The 18,808-nt window shown below is 39.8% G+C and overlaps 4 protein-coding genes across 5 annotated transcripts in view; 3 read left to right on the top strand and 1 right to left on the bottom strand.

Moving 5' to 3' along the window:
• The window catches only part of zgc:112148 (Golgi apparatus membrane protein TVP23 homolog B), a 2,605-nt gene extending 1,044 nt beyond the window's left edge, over positions 1 to 1,561 (top strand). Inside the window, exons 5-8 of the mRNA XM_024272919.2 lie at positions 45 to 136; positions 526 to 651; positions 746 to 874; positions 954 to 1,561. Coding sequence (XP_024128687.1) covers positions 45 to 136; positions 526 to 651; positions 746 to 874; positions 954 to 980 — 374 coding nt within the window. The 3' untranslated portion in view covers positions 981 to 1,561. The remainder of the gene's footprint in view (positions 1 to 44; positions 137 to 525; positions 652 to 745; positions 875 to 953) is intronic.
• A 931-nt stretch (positions 1,562 to 2,492) lies between these two features.
• On the bottom strand, positions 2,493 to 5,869 carry LOC112146874 (zinc-activated ligand-gated ion channel). The gene is made up of 9 exons (XM_024272918.2): positions 5,413 to 5,869; positions 5,196 to 5,347; positions 5,032 to 5,076; positions 4,851 to 4,957; positions 4,613 to 4,782; positions 4,283 to 4,398; positions 3,532 to 3,742; positions 3,298 to 3,456; positions 2,493 to 3,228 (listed from the first exon to the last, which is right to left on the bottom strand). Exons 1-9 carry the CDS (start codon positions 5,450 to 5,452, stop codon positions 2,975 to 2,977), a joined length of 1,254 nt encoding a protein of 417 aa, XP_024128686.1. The 5' UTR covers positions 5,453 to 5,869; the 3' UTR covers positions 2,493 to 2,974.
• A 2,622-nt stretch (positions 5,870 to 8,491) lies between these two features.
• Positions 8,492 to 12,156, top strand: LOC112146207 (inward rectifier potassium channel 16). Its single transcript, XM_024271885.2, has 2 exons — positions 8,492 to 8,735; positions 10,685 to 12,156. The coding sequence occupies exon 2, from the start codon at positions 10,707 to 10,709 to the stop codon at positions 11,844 to 11,846; it is 1,140 nt and encodes a 379-aa protein (XP_024127653.1). The 5' UTR covers positions 8,492 to 8,735; positions 10,685 to 10,706; the 3' UTR covers positions 11,847 to 12,156.
• Positions 12,157 to 13,199: 1,043 nt separating this feature from the next.
• On the top strand, positions 13,200 to 18,583 carry LOC112145835 (inward rectifier potassium channel 2). Of its 2 annotated transcripts, none has more exons than XM_024271290.2 (2): positions 13,200 to 13,452; positions 14,851 to 18,583. In XM_024271290.2, the coding sequence occupies exon 2, from the start codon at positions 15,084 to 15,086 to the stop codon at positions 16,398 to 16,400; it is 1,317 nt and encodes a 438-aa protein (XP_024127058.1). In that variant the 5' UTR covers positions 13,200 to 13,452; positions 14,851 to 15,083; the 3' UTR covers positions 16,401 to 18,583. The 2 variants fall into 2 exon arrangements, with proteins under 2 accessions (XP_024127058.1, XP_024127057.1); XM_024271289.2 differs by having other exon boundaries at positions 14,848 to 18,583.
• The last annotated feature ends 225 nt before the right edge of the window (positions 18,584 to 18,808 follow it).

Here is an 18,808-nt window from a genome sequence, read left to right as displayed (position 1 = left end):
AGTAAAACATAGTAGACAAACTCATGTTCTTCTTTCTGGATTTCAGAATGTCTCTGGCAGACTGCTGGTGGGCCTTCGATGGTGGAATCAAGTGGATGAAGATGGGAAGAGCCGCTGGATGTTTGAGTCCCGGAAAGTGAGTACATAAGCTATCAATTGTGAATGGACTGGATAAATTCTGGCTTATTTACAGATGAAACAATTTCTCAAATGTGCTCCGCTTGTGGAAAAAACAGGATCTTCAGATTTCCCACCAAACAATCCAACGTGTCTTTGGCAGGAAATAGCTCCAGCTCTTTGTAAAATGATAGGCACCCCAGAACGTATCTGAATAGTGAATGTGACACAGAGTCAGCTTTATCCCGGTGTGTAGTTTGAGGAAAATGAAACACCTGCAACCGTAGCTGCAGAGTTTCTACTGGCCAGCTGACAGCAGTGTAACAGAAAACTGTGGCTTTGACATCCTTATCATAGACGGCGACACATGAATACATGAAAGGTTTGCTTGTGTACTTCTCTGAACAGGCAGATGGTGGGAACACGGTGCTCAGTGCTGAATCACAGATCTTCTGGCTGGGACTCACTGTATGCCCCCTTTTCTGGGTCGTTTTTCTCTTCAGCACCCTCTTTTCCCTGAATCTTAAATGGCTGGTCAGTTCTGAGCTTTTGCACACACGTTTCAGATGGAGTGAAGTCATTCTGAATTATTAGTTGATTGATGTTTTAACTTTTTGTTGCCCTCTAGGCCGTGGTGATCATGGGTTTAGTTTTACAATGGGCTAACCTGTACGGTTATGTCAGATGCAAACTGGGAGGAAAATCGAACCTAAGAAACATTGCAACAAGCTACATCGGCACCCAGATCTTTAAACAGGTATGCCAAATTTCAGTCTAACATTTATGGAAAAAATAAGTAAATGTTTAATTTATGATTGTTTGTTTTCCAAATAAAGGCTATGAAAGAAACCAGCACGTCCTGAAAGCTAAACGTGGCACTACAGGAGGAGCTCATCGCTGGATGTGCCAAATATATTTACTTTAGAAGGTGGATGGTCAGATTAGGTCAGTGAGTTTTCATTCCAGAGGATTTTAGGGGAATTTATAACGTTTCATAGGTTGACTTTTGTGTCGTTTTGGATGTATTTTTCTCTCCACGGTGCTGGTTTAGTCTTGAAATGCCTTTGGGAAGGAATATTTTATTTTTCTATGAATTACGGACAAAGAAACCCTTTTCTGGTTTCATTGTTGTTGTTGGTTATTGATGCCATTATGTCCTTTTTTAATATATGACAAAAAAACATCACTTGGGTACAATACTCAGATTAACAGAGAGTTGACATGATTTTAAAAATAGAAATATAATATATGCAGTTATATGTGCTTCACTGAAGTTTCTTTCAGAATTATAAATGTACCAGGATGAACCAAGCTACTAATGAAAGAATACAATAAAAAAAGTTGTAAATAAGCAACAATTTTAATTTTTTTTCTCCTTCCCTCTGCACTAACCGAACACTTCAAAAAATCTCATCTGTCCATCATTAAATGTAAAGACTACTGAGGTGCTTTGATGGTCATTCTTTTTTACACATTAAAAGTCACAATACTGTAACAGTCAAATTTGCTCATTTGATTTCTAATCCAAGCAAAGATTTGATATTTTTCCTAAAAACTGGGCGTAATTAAGCCAGAGATCCTATTTTCTTGTTTAAATCCACACTACCCTAATTAAAAACCAACAGAAACATCAATTCAGAAAGCTACATTACAAGAGTAAAATTTATTTTGACGTTTTTCACGATATCTTTGATCAGCAGGGATATCATGTGCAAAAATATGGAAAAAAACATAATTTAGCTGCTAGTTAAACCATTACAATTAAAAACAGGCCAACTTCTTTCATAGAGATTATATAAATAAACCATTAATGTTAAGTAGATGTTGAACTTTTAGCTGTAATAAGCCGTGTGCATTAAGACATTCAGCCACTAGATGGCATCAAGCAAACATCTAAGTTTGAGGACGTTTCTTCTCCCACATAGAAGTCACTGAAGTCACATTGCATTTATTTCATTTATATTAATAAAGTTTATAAATTTGTGGCTGAGGTGCACCTTGAAGATAAACTGTAAAATGTTGTACGTCCCTGCTTACTTGAAGAGGTCTTGTTTGCTGTGTTTCCTCCAGAATACACAGATTTCAAATACTAGACAAAACTTTTAAAAAACATCTGATCCTTTATTAGTTTAAAGCACTCACTGTTGGCTGCACTGGGATGATGCGATCTGGCACTATTCGTCCTTTATTTTGAAAGGAAATCATATGATCAAATGTAAAAAAAATAATTTCACGTTATTATTTATTGTTGATTGGAAGTATTTTAAGTCTTATATGACAAAATAAGTACATGATACATGTATTTTTATTTTATACAATTAAATGTCTATTTTTAAATACATGTTTAACAGAACCAAAAAAAATGTGTTCACAGTTTATGATATATCATCATCTTATCTCTTTAATTTATGTCTTGATTCTGTCTTTTACATCTGATAAAATTTCAGGTTGAAACAAAAAAGATTTGATTTATTGTGTTGCTTACTTTATATGTGATCTTTTGCCGTTTTCTGAGCTGGTACACTATGTTCTATTAATTAACACGATTGAAAAATCCTGGGGGAAAATTAAGCTCTGGCAGCAAATGGGACCACAAACACATAGATATAAACAACATGATAAAAGGACACAATATAAAGATGAAACTATATGACAAATACAATAATGCAAGAATAATGATTTAATGAATATGAACTGCTACCAGTCAAAATCACATCTTTATTAGTTTATTATATATTCTCCCTTCACGAAAGTCTAATTAATGATATTTTAGAAGTACAATCCTTTATTATCTGTTCCATATTCTTTGTCAGGATCGATGTACAGTAGATGAGAGATCATTGAGAAGATGGTTGTGTTAGTACCAGAAATTAAAATGATCCACGGTGCATCTATAAGCTGCCATTATTCCAAACATAATAACAAGATAGATTATCCCAAAAACCAAATAAAACAAAAAGAAGATTTTGTCCAGTTTGTCTGCAAACATGTGGTTACGCTCCTTCTGGCTCTGCTTGTCCTCAAGACCCTGAAGGAACTTCACCACCTTTCTGAGCATCTGAACGTCTTCAGGGCCGTCCAGCTGAGCGATGTGGATGTCTGCTTTCAGCTCTGCAGAGAACGAAGCGCTCAGAACTTTCCAGACTCCCCTCACCTCACTCACATTTCCGCTGCACTCACCTTCCTCATCCTTCTCCTCGATGTCTTCTGAGCTTTGTGGTGCTGGTTGCTTCAACAGGTGGAAGAAAATGAGGCTCCCGTCATGGGCCAGACGAGTCAGCACCATGGACACCAGCATGCTCAGCACCAGTAGGACCAAGCAAACGCAAAAGTGGATTCCTGCATCACGCATAAGGATGGGGCGTTATTGATGCAGGAAAAGAAAAGGGTTTGAGTCTTCACGTGGGGACTCACGTATGATGGGGCTACACTCCCCATCTCCGGGGAGCTGACTGTTGAGCAGGTTGAGGAACATGACGAAGCTGAGCACCAGAGTGACCTTAAACCCGTTGCGTCCACCTCCGTCCAGCGGCAGGGCGAAGCTGACAAAATCAGCCAGGACGATCAGAATAGTGGGCAACAGTAGTGTCATTAATGGGCTGGACCAGCTGATTTTCAAACCCACCTGGAGTCAAGAGAAGACGAAGAAAGAATTAATCATCTTTAGAATTAATGTCCTATGAGTTGTAACACACCTGTGTGTGAAATTTGCGACCCATCCCCAGGGGGAGTGGTGTGTTGCAGACACTGCTGCACTTAGGTAACATTTGGTGGTTTGACCCCAAATCCTTAAGTGTCAATTGGGTCCAATTTCATGACTCAGCCACAGATTTGAACTCATTACATTTCAGTTTCAGGGCGGACCCTCTACCACAAGGCCACTGAATACTTATTATGAATAAATACTGGAATTTTCCCACTGTGGGATGAATAAATAACTATCTTATAAATATATGTAAAAGCATTTTTTTGGCTAGTTTTGATTACATTTTCAAGAAATTCAGCACATTTGATTACAAGTAGAAAATTATAAAGTTAACATAAAAAATATAAAATAATATTATTGATAAATGGATGGAAACATTTACATGCTTTCTCACAGTTGCTGGAGGATTGAAAAAATAGCAATCAAACAGACGGCTGTTGTGCATGTTAATGAACTTACTGCAATAAAATTACGGTCCTCCCGTTTTTTCTTCAGATATGCATAATTCGTCTGCCAGTCTCCAGTTGATCCGTCGATTGACCTGACCTGATCCAGTACCAAGGATGTAATGCAATCTGGATAAAATAAAGTGTAAATTAATGAACACATTATACGTATTTAGAAAGATGTTAGGACATAAGCTCTTAACCTCACATCTAAGTTTTATGACATTTCTTTGAAAAGTATTTAAGGATGAAGTAACAGAAACAGGTGAAAAAAAAAGAAAAAAAATCTTTATGAAATATGGTATCAGCAGATCAAGTATTTTTTAGATGAAGTCAAGCTTACCTCCATTTGAAAGAGTTTCAATGGCAACGGGACACTCATCCCCAGCAAAGGGGTAGTTGAACAGATTGACTTCACAGTTGATCTCTGCATTAATATGCACCTTATGATCCACTGTGCCGTTGCTGTACACCAGCAGGTCATTGGAGTCGTGCTCCATGCTGGTCGATATTCTACAAAACAAGAAACGGCATAAATTGAAGTGTGAAAACACCACTGAGAGTTTGAGCTGGTAACTCACCCATTTGTGACTTGAAGCATGGGTGTCCAGATTTTATCAACCGGCAACATCACTGCATCGTACGGGTACTCAGAAGTGTCCCAAGCCAGCTGAGGATCCGTCCATTTCTATGAGACAATCATTGAAAATGTGTCAGTTGGTATAATTGGTTTTGTTTGTTTTGAGTTATTTTTTAACTCACGATCATGGCTCTCAGTCGGCTGTTTAGACGGAGAGTTCTGGTGTTCTGTGAATGTGGAAGTCACAAAAAGGGTCAAGTGAGAGAAAGTTGGTGATAAAAACAGAAGTTCACAACATCCTGTGGGAGTCTGGAGTCAAAAAAGGCTTTATTTGGAAATTACTTACAACAGACAGAGTTTGGTACTCGATGAACGGTACGTAGATTAGCAAAGAGCAGTTTTCATCCTGAGGCATGGATAGCATGTTCCTGGCGATCAGCATTTCTGCCAAACATCTGCGACTTGTGCACGTCAAATCAACGTTCCTGCTTCCTAAAACTGAAGATACGTATTCTTAAAAAGACTTTTATGACTAACATTTTATCCAAAACATATTTACTCACCGAGGATCAGAAAAGCCACAAACAAGGATGCACTCTTCATTTTCTTTAAGTGTAAATTAGAGTTTTTTATGTTAAAAATTCTACTATTGCTAGCACAAATACAACTGATGACAGATGATGAACTGACAGTTATATACTGTCTGACGGGACTCTTAAATAGGGCTGTCTGTAATGTTTGTCTACACGGCCGGCCCTAGGCAGGCACTGAAAATTAAACGATGACTTACAATAGATCTGGAGTCCCTTTTCAAAATTAATTACAGCAGACTGTGAAGCCTTTCCCTCATTAAGTCTCCATAAACAAGCAAACCTTATGTAATTATGCCTATTGCATGCAGACGCAGGTTGCTCCATCTGCCATTTGTTATCATAGCAGGCTTCCCCATTATACTGCTGTTCTCATTAGTACAATGGAGACTGAGCTGTCATATGGAAGCGAGCTGGACCTGGTGGTTATTAAGGCGGGAAGATACCTGAAAAGATTTGTACGTCAAACTGGAACAAAGGCTTGACAAAGATGCACATTTCCTGCTGTTTTGACAGCTGGATAATAAAGCTAGTTTTTGTACTCGTGTGTAAGTGCTTCTGCACAACGGCTCAATCCGATATGCATATAAAAAACAAAAGTATTGCTCTTGTAAGATGATTAAAACTCCTAAAAGAAAATGATTGTAGGAAAAAGAAGAAACCTCAGGGATATCCGCATGAAGGAGNCAACAGCTGAGCCAACAGATGTGGGTTGAGATGAAGGAGGGATTCTGTCCCAGGACGGGCAGTCGATGAACCAGGACTGTTAAAGAGGAATTAGCTTATCTAACTCTAGAACTACGTATTAGAACAGTGTTTATGGAGATAGAACTGGGAGACGGGTGGGCGCGAGGTCCACAGCCATGACAAGCCAGGGGCGTGGTCCACGGCCAAGAACAAGAACACAGACAATCCACCAGGAATCTCTCCCAATCCGAGATGTGAGATGACGAGCCAGGGGCATGGTCCACGGCCAAGAACAAGAACACAGACGATCCACCAGGAATCTCTCCCACTCCGAGATGTGAGATGACGAGCCAGGGGTGTGGTCCACGGCCAAGAACAAGAACCCAGACGATCCACCTGGAATCTCTCCCACTCCGAGATGCAAGATGACAAGCCAGGGGTGAGGTCCACGGCCAAGAACAAGAACCCAGACGATCCACCCGGAATCTCTCCCACTCCGAGATGTGAGATGACAAGCCAGGGGCGTGGTCCACAGCCAAGAACAAGAACAGACGATCCACCGGGAATCTCTCCCTCTCCAAAATGCGAGATGACGAGCCAGAGGTGAGGTCCACGGCCAAGAACAAGAACACAGACGATCCACCTGGAATCTCTCCCACTCCGAGATGCGAGATGACGAGCCAGAGGTGAGGTCCACGGCCAAGAACAAGAACCCAGACGATCCCCCTGGATTCTCTCCCACTCTGAGATGCGAGATGACGAGCCAGAGGTGAGGTCGACGGCCTAGAACAAGAACACAGGGGATCCACCAGAAATCTCTCCCACTCCGAGATGACGAGCCACAGGTGAGGTCCACGGCCAAGAACAAAAACACAGACGATCCACCAGGAATCTCTCCCACTCCGAGATGTGAGATGACGAGCCAGGGGTGTGGTCCACGGCCAAGAACAAGAACACAGACGATTCACCTGGAATCTGAAATCTCTCCCACTCCCCTTTGAGGGAACAACACGTGAATTGTACTGCACCAAACGGAAGCATAGATAGTTAAATATAATACATAACAAAAACTAGAGGAGAAGAGAACTATAGTGCTGCTGGAGATAAAACTGGTAAGAAAGTGAAGCAGAATATTATTCTGAGTTCTGTAGAAAAGCACTATCTGGTGCACCAAGAGGACATTATCAAAAAAAAAAAAAACTATTGAGAACTCATTAAATTTATTCCTCAAAGGAAAATAAGATATATTACCTTTGTTTACAAAATGAATGAAGAAATGGGGTGGACTTTTCTGATCCTGATGATCAGATGATCAGGTACTTCTGAAATATGAGGAGTCTTTGCTGTTCAAGCTATCACTGTGAGGAAGATTTGAATCTGCAAAACTTCATGACTTCTTGGGTAAATGTTATTGTCCAGTCAGTGCTTAGAATGTTTCCAGAGGGTAGGTTCTTTTTTGCAGATTTAATTTAGCCTTTCATTTCAGTTTTTCCTGCCTCAAAGTGAACAGTGGAGGTTTCTGGAATTCATCCTTAACAGTAAGAATGGAATGAGGAAGAAAGATAAAGTGGATCTGGTGCTTTGTTCCTGTTATTGACTAAGGTGCCTGTTTAAGTCTCACTCTTAATCGTTTTTTGATCTATTTCAAAAACGTTCTCTGTGGTCTTTTAGTTATTGTTATGCTATTTTAAGACAAAATTTAAAAATCTCTAAGACATAGTTTCATAGTGTGTGTGAAAATGTATTCTTTTTTTCAATTTTTGCATTTTTTACTTGTTTATGTACCACTTTGATTCCTTTACTGCCATTCAGGGTATGATACGTTAAAACAAATGTTTTCATAAGTCTGTTTTGCTGTTACTTTAGTACTTGGATAAGTTTACAAAGTTTCACTTTTTTAAATGATTGCTTACTACCTGTGAGTGACTCTCCTCCATCAGAAGGAATTTCTCTTATCTGTGTCTTCACATGTCATCTGACACAACCAGCAGTGAACTGAGCAGCTTTCACAGTGAGGAAAAAGCTAACTGGTTCATGTTCTATTTTTAAACCACAAACAGGGTTGTTTAGAGTTGCTAAACTTTATAGCAGCAGTAAATGCGGTTCAAAACTTGTTAAGTTTGAGAGTAATCTCACCTTATCGGAATTCAATTGTGCACAATTAAGAAATCCTGTTGATGGAAAAGCTTCCATGGATCAAAGTTTAACTTCATGTCTAATAAATAATGGAAGTTGGAAGGGACTCGATCAAACGACAATAACCCCCTCGATGACCTTGAATCATAAATACCTTTATTATCCTTTGGAAAAGTTCTGATTTCATAACTTCTGTTTCATCTGTGGGACAAACTGTTGGAGGACGTTAGCTTGTTTGTGTCTTGAAGGGGGTTCTAAAACCTTCCATTGGCCATAAATCCTTTTGGACTCTCCAATGAGGTGAGAAGGGAGGTGATCGCCGCGATATCAGAACTTAAATGGGACTTTGCCTCAGGACCAGGCCGGCCCCCAACAATGTCATGGTCCTCAACCAACCTGAGGTCACTGCAGTGAGTCTGATGCAAAGCTGATGAACATTTGAGACCCCCGAACGGCGTGATTTCCATTCAAAGGTAGATGGATTTTTACACATAATTTGTTTGTTTAAGATTGTATGTTTGTTAATTGAAAATATTTGTAACATAATTTGGTTACATTTTTTAGCATAAAGAAATTCAAACATTTTTTTCCGTCATTGTTCCATGCATAGAAAATAAAGTAGTTTAATTGTTTCACCAAATTAAAAAAGAAAGAAAAATCTTTAATTTAGATTACAATTTTTGCTAGCTAATACAATCACAAAGACTCACGGAGAACAATGCAACATATTTCCACATTTTAAAGTAAAATAAAATAAAAGGGAAAAAGGGTTTATTTAAACAAATGATTTAACTTTAAAGTAATCTTATAAGATCAAAGTCATAATCGGTATTTGTCTTAAACTGATTCACATTTTTATCGCTCAAGAGCTGTTGGCAGTTTATGTCTGGATGTCCTTGTTTACTGAGTCATAGATAACATGTTATTGGAGCAGACCTGTAACGTATGTAAACTGCACGTTTTGCACCCTACCTGTCATTTTATTGCAGAGACAGGTGGAAACAAACATAACAACAGCTTCCTGGGAGACATACTAACATCTAAATCTTGATAAAAAGTCACTTTTTAGTGAAATATATAGTTGCATGTGCCATGTTATTTAATGTTTTATAACCCCCAGGTTATATTGATGAAGGAATGTCTTGATTTTTAGGCAATGTGCTGTGGAAAGTTGTAATTTAAATCAAAAACCTAATAAAAACTCACAGATGTATTAATTTGATCAACTTAAAACATGTCATTTCCACATAATATTTATCTCACAGAGATCTACCTGCCCAGTGACCTACTCAGAGACTTTTTATAGTGTACGACTGACAGGAAATCTGCCGTAAAGTTGCACCTGGCACATGCTGTTGTCCATGCAATTTGCAGAGACAAAAGAAGACGCTGGTTGTATAATTAAACCACAGAAGCCATAAAATTAACTCCCTGGATAAGATAAACATTTTACATGTTCACATTTGTCTCAATTAAGCAGTAAAAACAGTGCCTGACTGACAGGAAGGACATGTCTGATTACTGAACGGTGAATTAAATGAAACAGACTCCTGACTTGTGTTTAAAAAAAAGGCAGATCAATGAAGGAAAGTGCTTTAGGTGTTCAGAAAAGCAAATTGTGCGGTTAAAGTTTAACACATTTGAGGTGAATGCTTTCAGAGGTGATTGATGGATAATAATTTACTCTCATGAGGGCAGAAAAGATAAAAAAACCACAACCTGCTTAATAATTAATATTAAGGTCAAGATGTTGCTTAATGAACCTTTTTGTAATTTTCACAGTTTCTCTGAACAATCAGATTTAATGTGTAACAAAAAGTAAAAGTTGCTTTTTGATCCTTTTTTTTATTTTAATGGCTAAAGATTTAATCAAAAAAGAGATTTTCCACTACTTTTAAATAACAAATAAAGCCAAAGTTAATCTTGTCAGGAGGTCAAATCTCTGTTATATGATAGATGTCTTTTTAAAACACGAGATATATAAAAAAAAAATGAAAGAAAATGATTAAATCAGAAAGAAAGCAATTGGATATTTAGCTTCAAATACATAATATTTGCCATAAAAATCAGATGTAGGATGTGCAAAAACTTTTACATTTTTAGGATTTTTTCTTTGAAATATTTTTGTTTTGCAATAAATCTTAGCTTTTTTCTAAACTGTGTGTCTCGTAGGTGGTAAAGAGATTTCTAGTAAATAATTATTGATGTTATTTTAACACCTAGAGGTGGCTGATACTTGAGATATTTTCCACTCAGAGCCAGAGGCTCACTGTGACCTTGGCTGTCTGCTCAAACATGAAGGCTCATGGATTGATGTCACATGCCATTCTCCTTCATTTGTACACTCACAAGCTGTTAAATGAAATATAAAAACACTACGAAAACAGATAAATTCCTAATTTCCTTTGTCTTTCCGCTACAGTGTGAAAGGCCCCTCCATCACAATGAGCACTGGAAGAGAGGAGCAGGTCGTCGACACCTGCTACACCACAATCCACACGCTAGACAAGCAAAAGGGCAAAAAACAAAAGCGGGTCCAGTACATGAAGAAGGATGGCAAGTTCCCCGTGATGTTCCTGAAGGCTCCGGGAGACTGGAGCACGTACTTTGTGGACATCTTCACCACTCTTATAGAGATCCGCTGGAGGGTGATGTTCCTCGTCTTCTTCCTGTCCTACATTATCTCTTGGCTCCTTTTCGGTTTTGGTTACTGGCTCATTGCGTATGTCAACGGAGACACTGAAAGCGTGGAGAACAACCCCTGCGTGGAGAACGTCCGAGGATTTACCGGGGCTTTCCTGTTCTCCATGGAAACCCAAGCGACGATTGGTTATGGCTTCAGGTACATGAACGACTACTGTATTGTTGCTATCGTAGTTGTGACGGTTCAAGATTTATTCAGCTGCTTCCTCGATACCATCATTATCGGCATTGTTCTGGCCAAGATGGCGTCCGCTCGAAAGAGGGCTCAGACGGTGGGTTTCAGCAAGTTCGCCGTGGTCAATCTTCGGGATGGAGTTATGTGTCTGTCGTGGCGCCTTGGTGACTTCCGAGGCAACCACATACTGGAGGGGGTCGTCACAGCTCAGCTGGTGCGGTGCGTGAGGCGGCCGCAGGGTTTCATCGCATGGTCATACCAGGATCTGACCATTGAAGAGCCAGAAATCGCCCTCACGACACCAGCTACTATCATCCACAAGCTGGAACCAGGAAGTCCGCTGTACAGCGTGGATCCGGACGACCTTCTGGAGGAGAACTTTGAGCTGGTCGTCGCTTTCACCTATACAGGAGACTCTACGGGCATGCTCCACCAGACACGCACCACCTACACACCAGCAGACATCCGCTGGGGTCAGCGCTTCAAGGACGTTTTAAAAGTAGGCAAGAAGCACTACAAAGTGGACTACGCCTTCTTCAACGAGACCATATGGGTGCCAGTGCCCATGGTGAGCGCGGAGGCCTTTAGCAGGAAGCGACACCCTGAAGACGGGCGGATACACGTGCCATCGGTCAAAAGAAATGGCGGCACTGGACACGTGACGGTAGAAATCACCGAAGAACCAGTGGTGCAGACTTTTTTGTAACATTTGGAGTTTTTGGAGTCCTATTGTTGAAACTGTAGCTCCCATTTTCCTAGAACTTTCAGTTTGCAAACCAATCTTATTTTCATCAGATTTCACCTCATTATTCACAAAAAGAAGAAATAAACACTGTGGAAAACTTGTATGTATTAAAATAAAATAATTAAAAATGAACATTATAGCTTTTATTTGACATATCATAAAGGAGTTACTCCAGTGACAAAATGTGGATCATACCATATGTTGTAGGAGTGGGGGACAAGTTAAGGAGTTGTAGATATTTGTATTTAGATTACACATCATTGTTCACACACAGGGCTGCACGGTGGCGCAGTGGTTAGCGCTCTTGCCTCACAGCGAGAAGGCCCCGGTTCGACTCCCGGCTGGGACCTTTCTGTGTGGAGTTTGCATGTTCTCCCCGTGCATGCGTGGGTTTTCACCGGGGACTCCGGCTTCCTCCCACCGTCCAAAAACATGCTTCATAGGTTCATTGGTGACTCTAAATTGCCCCTAGGTGTGGATGTGAGAGTGAATGTGTGTGATTGAGGCCCTGCGACAGTCTGGCGACCTGTCCAGGGTGTACCCCGCCTTCACCCATCAGCAGCCGGGATAGGCTCCGGCACCCCGCGACCCCGAAAGGGACAAAGCGGTCAAGAAAATGGATGGATGGATGGATGTTCACACACACAAAAAAAATGAAACACTGTGGAAAACTTGTATGTATTAAAAAAAAGATTTTAAAAAATGTACAAAAAAGAGACTTTTATATAAAACATATGGTCTTTTAACATAACATAAAGGAGTTACCCCAGTGACAAAATATGGATCATATTTGTAGGAGTGGGGGACAAGTTAAAGAGTTGTAGATATTTGTATTTGTGAAATAATATCTATATTTAATGTTGTATTATTGGTTTGTGTATTGTATATGTGAGAAAATGTTCAGTAAATCTTGAAAAATCAAATATTGAGTCCGTTTTAAAATGTGTTTTTTCTTCATAGTAGAAATATTTGACACAAACAGTTTTTGAATTTTATTCTCTGTAGGGGAATAGCGCCACCTTGTGTTTGCCCAGTGCAATTCTGGTGATATTGACATTCAGTCAAAGAAAATCTCCACTTGTTCATGAAAATATATCAGGAAAAAAATGCTCACAATCACTTGTAATTGATTAATTTCATTATTTAAAATAGCTTTTTACAAGTTTTTCTGACATTTTCATTTCAAAATAATTAAATTTCAAATAAAACACATTATAAATGTACTTTAAGTTTGTAGAAAGATGATCCATTGACGTGTTTCTGTCTAAAATTAAATCATCAATGACAGTCAGAAGCTCAAACTGGCGCAGCGGCTTCCTATTGGCCATCCTCTCTCGAGGGGCGGGGCCGGGCACACGTGTTTTTTTAAAGTCCGTCACTTCAACCACAACTATCTTCCTCAGTGCGGACGGAGAGGGTTATGGCACAATCTACCGCGCCAGAGCTGAAAGCCGGAAAAGGAAACAAGAGAAGCAAAAGAGTCAAGAGAAGGAGCTGGGCAGATTTGGCGCAAACTGGATTTATCATCACAAGGGAAAAGCTGATTTTGCGCAGTAAGCGCCAACAGGTAGGTGTGACGTTGTCGCTGTTTTTTGGAGCTTTATTATAGTGCAATTAAGATGCAACACTGCTTTTAAAATAGTTGTAGTAATCATCCATAAAAATAAAAATAAAAAAGTTTGCTTTAGAAAAGTGCAATTTTATGAATTAAAGTGCCTTTAAACAGTAAATATGTTCTTGATTTTTTGTTTTTGGAGGGATTATCGTTTTGTTTTTATTTATTTAAACTAAAACTTTGTTTTTATGTTGAAAAATAAAGCCAAAAACAATTAAATAACTAAATTATCATCAAAAATAACCGTTTTATTAGTGTGTGAGTTCCTAAAATCCTGTACGAAATCATATAAATTATTTTTCATAATTAAATATTCAAAAATATTACCTTTTTAGAAGCTTATAATCAAGGATGCAGTTGAGTGATTGTTCATAGTTATTGATTTGGGAAATAAAAAACAGCAGCTTTATGTAACCACTTTCCATCTGTCACAGCTGTTAGCTCCAGCTGAGAACAAAACAAACACGCTGCAGAGATTGCAATGCTTCATGTGCCCTGATATAAAAACCTGACAGCCAAAGATCTGTCGAGGTGCCGTTAAAGTAGCAAAAATGTGGCTAGAGATAGTAGATGCGGTAGATGTCGCAAGTTGGAGATTTGACTTTTAAAGAAGTTTGGCCCCGTTGTTATGGGTATCAAATTTGATAAAGATAAACTTTTAAATCTTAAAAAAAGTATTATGACAGATCAGAAAACTAAAATACAAAATACCAACTTATAAATGTGCTTTTTAATTACTTTGAGTCCATAAAGTTAGCTTAATCGACATGCTAAAATTAGTATTTATCCCAATCGATAGTATTTGCATTTTAAAAGTTATTTTAAATCTTATTTTCAAATGTTTCCACTTGTAATAATTACCCAGACAAAGCTCAAAAGTGGAAGTGGGGTCATTTTGGCATGAGCAGGGAATATCCGGCTGTCTATAACCTCTTTTAGCCTGTGGTGTTGCATTTTAATGGACCTTTCATGCCACGTACACCCAGTCAATACATTTTCTAATTCAGCCATCTTTGTTGTTCTGTTACGTATGATGCAAGGGTTCCCATTGACTTATTCTGATGCACTTTTAATTGCAAAATGAACAACAGAAAGCATAGAATTGAGTAAACACTGTTTAGAATGTTAGATATTTGAAGTGATGCAGGATTTGGAGGCAAAGCTGCAGCTTGACAGTGTGCTGAATTTAATGGAAATTCATATACTGATAAATAACACATAAAACTGATGGTTTGTACTCATAAAAAAAAACGTGCTGAAATCATAATTTAAAAAGTACATTTTCACAGGTAGCAACTTTTATTTTGAAAAATTGCTTTAATTTGTTTTTTCCTGTTTGTATCCCAGCAGTTTTTGTCCCGGATGAGGTTCAAATCGAGCATCAGCGAGGACTGAGCTGCCCTCACCCAGAGAAGCACAGGCCCCCGCGTCCCGGTTCCCAGCAGGACTGAGTCCTGCTCGCCAACATTTTTCTGCTTGAGCTTGTCCCCCCGTAGCATTCAAAACTGTTTCTCCAACGCTTCTATCAAAAACTTAGACTGTTTTCCAAAGCAGAAGCGGCCCAGCCCCCCCCGCTGGAAGTGATGGGGAGTGTGCGGAGCCACCGTTACAGCATCGTGTCCTCTGAGGAAGACGGCATGAAGCTGGCGGCCATCGCTGTCCCAAACGGCTACGGCAATGGCGACGTCAACAAAGGGCACGCGGGGCACCAACATCAAAGCCGCTTTGTCAGGAAGGACGGCCACTGCAACGTGCAGTTTATCAATATGAGCGAGAAGAGCCAGCGCTACCTGGCAGATATCTTCACCACCTGCGTGGACATCCGCTGGCGCTGGATGGTGCTCATATTCTGCCTGTCCTTCCTGCTGTCCTGGCTGTTTTTTGGATTAGTCTTCTGGCTGGTGGCGCTTTTTTACGGGGACTTAGAGAATGAAACTCAGATGTGCGTTTCCAACGTGGACAGCTTCACCGCTGCGTTCCTGTTCTCGGTTGAGACCCAAACCACGATCGGCTACGGCTACCGCTACGTGACGGAAAAATGCCCCATCGCAGTTTTCATGGTGGTTTTCCAAAGCATCGTCGGCTGCATCATTGATGCTTTTATCATCGGTGCCGTTATGGCAAAGATGGCAAAGCCCAAAAAGAGGAACGAGACGCTGGTGTTTAGCCACTATGCCACCGTGGCCATGAGAGACGGGAAGCTGTGCCTGATGTGGCGAGTTGGGAACTTGAGGAAGAGCCACCTGGTGGAGGCCCACGTTCGGGCACAGCTCCTTAAGTCGCGCACAACAGCAGAGGGAGAGTTCATCCCCTTGGATCAGGTGGACATTGACGTGGGCTTTGACAGCGGCATCGACAGAATCTTCCTGGTGTCTCCGATCACCATCGTCCACGAGATTGATGAGGACAGCCCTTTCTACGAGATGAACAAACAGGATTTGGAGACGTCAGACTTTGAGATTGTGGTGATTCTGGAGGGGATGGTGGAGGCCACCGCGATGACGACTCAGTGTCGGAGCTCCTACGTGGCCGGTGAGATCCTCTGGGGCCACCGCTTTGAGCCAGTGCTCTTTGAAGAAAAGAACTACTACAAAGTGGACTACTCTCGCTTCGACAACACCTACGAGGTGCCCAGCACGCCCAGCTGTAGCGCCAGGGAGCTGGCGGAGAAGAAGTCCGCCGCTTCCAGCATGAGGAACTCCTTTTGTTACGAGAACGAGGTGGCTCTGGAAAAAGTGGAAATGGAGGAGGAGTTTGAGGAGGAGGAGAACAGACTGATGAGGGACTCGGAGGTTTGTGCACTTGGGGACACAGGCACAGATCTGGGATCAGATGCTGAGTGCAACCTGGATTCTCTGCCTTCAGAATCAAGGCCTTTGACAGCAGAATCACAAATATAACTGCAGGTGTGAGTGCAGGTTGCAATGGCGTTTGCTTTAACTTTGATCCTGTGTTTTTAAATCATGCATGACAATCTGTAGACTGTGATTTGAGTGTGAAATTCAGCTTAAAGAAGCTCACAAGACACCAGTGAAATATAAACTTTAGTCTTTTTAAAGGAAAGTTTAAGCCTGTCTTGAGCCTGGTGGATTGAGTGAGTTACATGTCATCATGTACATAGAGCTCAGTCTGATCCTGAGGATATGGCCTAACAGGATTATATTTTAATATTTAAGTTTGTTAGCCAGTTGAATTCAGGATTAAAATAAACTTGCTCCTTGTTTGCACTTTCTGGATTATGAATCCTAGATTTTTTTTATAAAGAATAAATGTCACATGAAGTTGTGACAGCTAAAAGAAAGAAATGGCGATCTAAATTTATGACTTTTTAATCATATTTAGCATAAAATGATTTAAAGTCAGAGCACCAGCACAAAAGCATGGTATCATTTGTTAACGAGCTGGCCTCTTAGCAAAGTCTCTTCAGTCTTTTTAACTGTGTTGGCGTGACAAAGAACAATTTTGAGTTGCACAAATACACTAAGCTCCTCAACCTATCATCCTGTCTGTGTGCAGAATCTTTTGCAATGTGTGCCTTAACAAAAGTCTCAGCTCCTGTGCAGGCGCTCTGGTGGTTAGGCTTTTGAGCACACCCTGCATTAGATCTCACAGAAAGCAGAAGCAATAAGTTGTGACTCACTGTGCAGGTTGCTGCCGCCTCTTGCAGGTTTTTATGTGCAATACTGTCCAGCGGAGAGAGAACAGAGGAGGCTCTACTGTGAGCTACGGCTATGAATGTTGATGAAAAGTGCTGCTAAGTTACATATTGTGCGGTTAGACCGAGCCAAAATGTATTATTTGTCTCTTTTTTTCTTCCCATTTTCTTGAGAGTGCACGTGCATTCTCTAGTATTATTTCTAGCTATATAGAAGCATGATGCTGTAAAGTGTGTTTTCCGACGCTTCAGAGCACTTTCTTCCTTCTCCACATGATGACCAGAAGCTGTTTTATTAATCAAGCCAGATGTATAAATCTATATTACTATTATCTTTTAGCTTAAATAAAGCCTAATTTTGTTTGTTTCTGGATGTTAAAACTGAGTTCACTAAACTAAGTTTTACATGGGTTCATTTGCGCTGTTTGCAAATAAAACCAGTACGATTAATCACACATAATTGCAGATTCATAGCCAGATTCAGTGCAGATAATGGCTGAAAACTCGGTGGCTCTTCAAATGCATCTTTCTGTAGGTATCAGTGTTCATAGAATGCAAATGGATGCATTTTAGTAAACTCACTCAGCTCACTAATCCTAGTCTGGTGGGATTATTACAGCCCTACAGAACCCTGGACGTGACATTAAATAAATAAAAGTTCCCTTAAAATAACAATTTATATGCAAAAATTGTTGCCACAAATTAGCAGTTTATTTGCATTTTCTGTACATAAATTATCATCCTGTGCACAAGTTAGTATTTTGAACCCACAAAATGCTAACTTGAGCTCACAAGATGCTAATTTGTGCACATAACATGCTAACTTGTGCTTACTATATGCTAATCGGTGCTAACTTGTGTTCACAAAACACTAATGTGTCGACTCAAAATGCTAATTTATGCTCACAAGATAACAATTTGTGCACACAAAATGCTAACTTGTGCACACAAGCTACTAATTTGTGCACAGAAAACAGCAAACTTTGTGTAAACAAAAGGCTAACTTGTGTGCACAAAACATGAATAAAATGCTAATTTGTGGCCACAAAACAGCAATTTGTGCACACAGAATACTCATTTGTGCGCTAAAATGCTAATTTGAGGGAACATTTTCAATGTCGCGTCCAGGGCTCGGTACAAACAGCTTTCTTTTTATAAATTAAAGCTCATAAATGCTCATTACTATTTCAGCTACGACCAGAATCCACAAACGGATGGGACGCACTTTGCTTCAGTCTTACTCAACAGTTAGCTTTACCTTAAGGCAGTGGATACCAGATCTCTGTTCTGTTGTAGGTTTTTATTTTTCTACTGCTGTCCTCCCAACCTCCCGAAAGACCCGGACTGTACAGTTTTTTTTTTATTTTGCAAGAACTGTATAGAAATGCTGCAGTTGTTGAAAACTGTTTGTCCTCTTTTTAATAAAACACACACAAAATCATTATGATATTGATGCATTATTGATTGTGTGTGCTTCTTTATATAAATACGTCATTTCTGGAAAAAGATCATGTACTGTAACTCGATGGTTGACTTGAAATTTGTAAATTTAAAACAATTTTTATTGAAAGTCCTCAAGTTTAAAGAAAGTTAAAGTTAGAAAGTTTCATTTAATTTATGTTTTTTAAACATAAAGTTTAGTGAGATCAATTT

This window comes from Oryzias melastigma, linkage group LG8 (genome assembly GCF_002922805.2).
Source record: "Oryzias melastigma strain HK-1 linkage group LG8, ASM292280v2, whole genome shotgun sequence".
In the NCBI taxonomy this organism is placed as follows: domain Eukaryota; kingdom Metazoa; phylum Chordata; class Actinopteri; order Beloniformes; family Adrianichthyidae; genus Oryzias; species Oryzias melastigma.
Note: the sequence above shows the minus strand (reverse complement) of the source record. Positions and strands in the feature narration are given on the sequence as shown.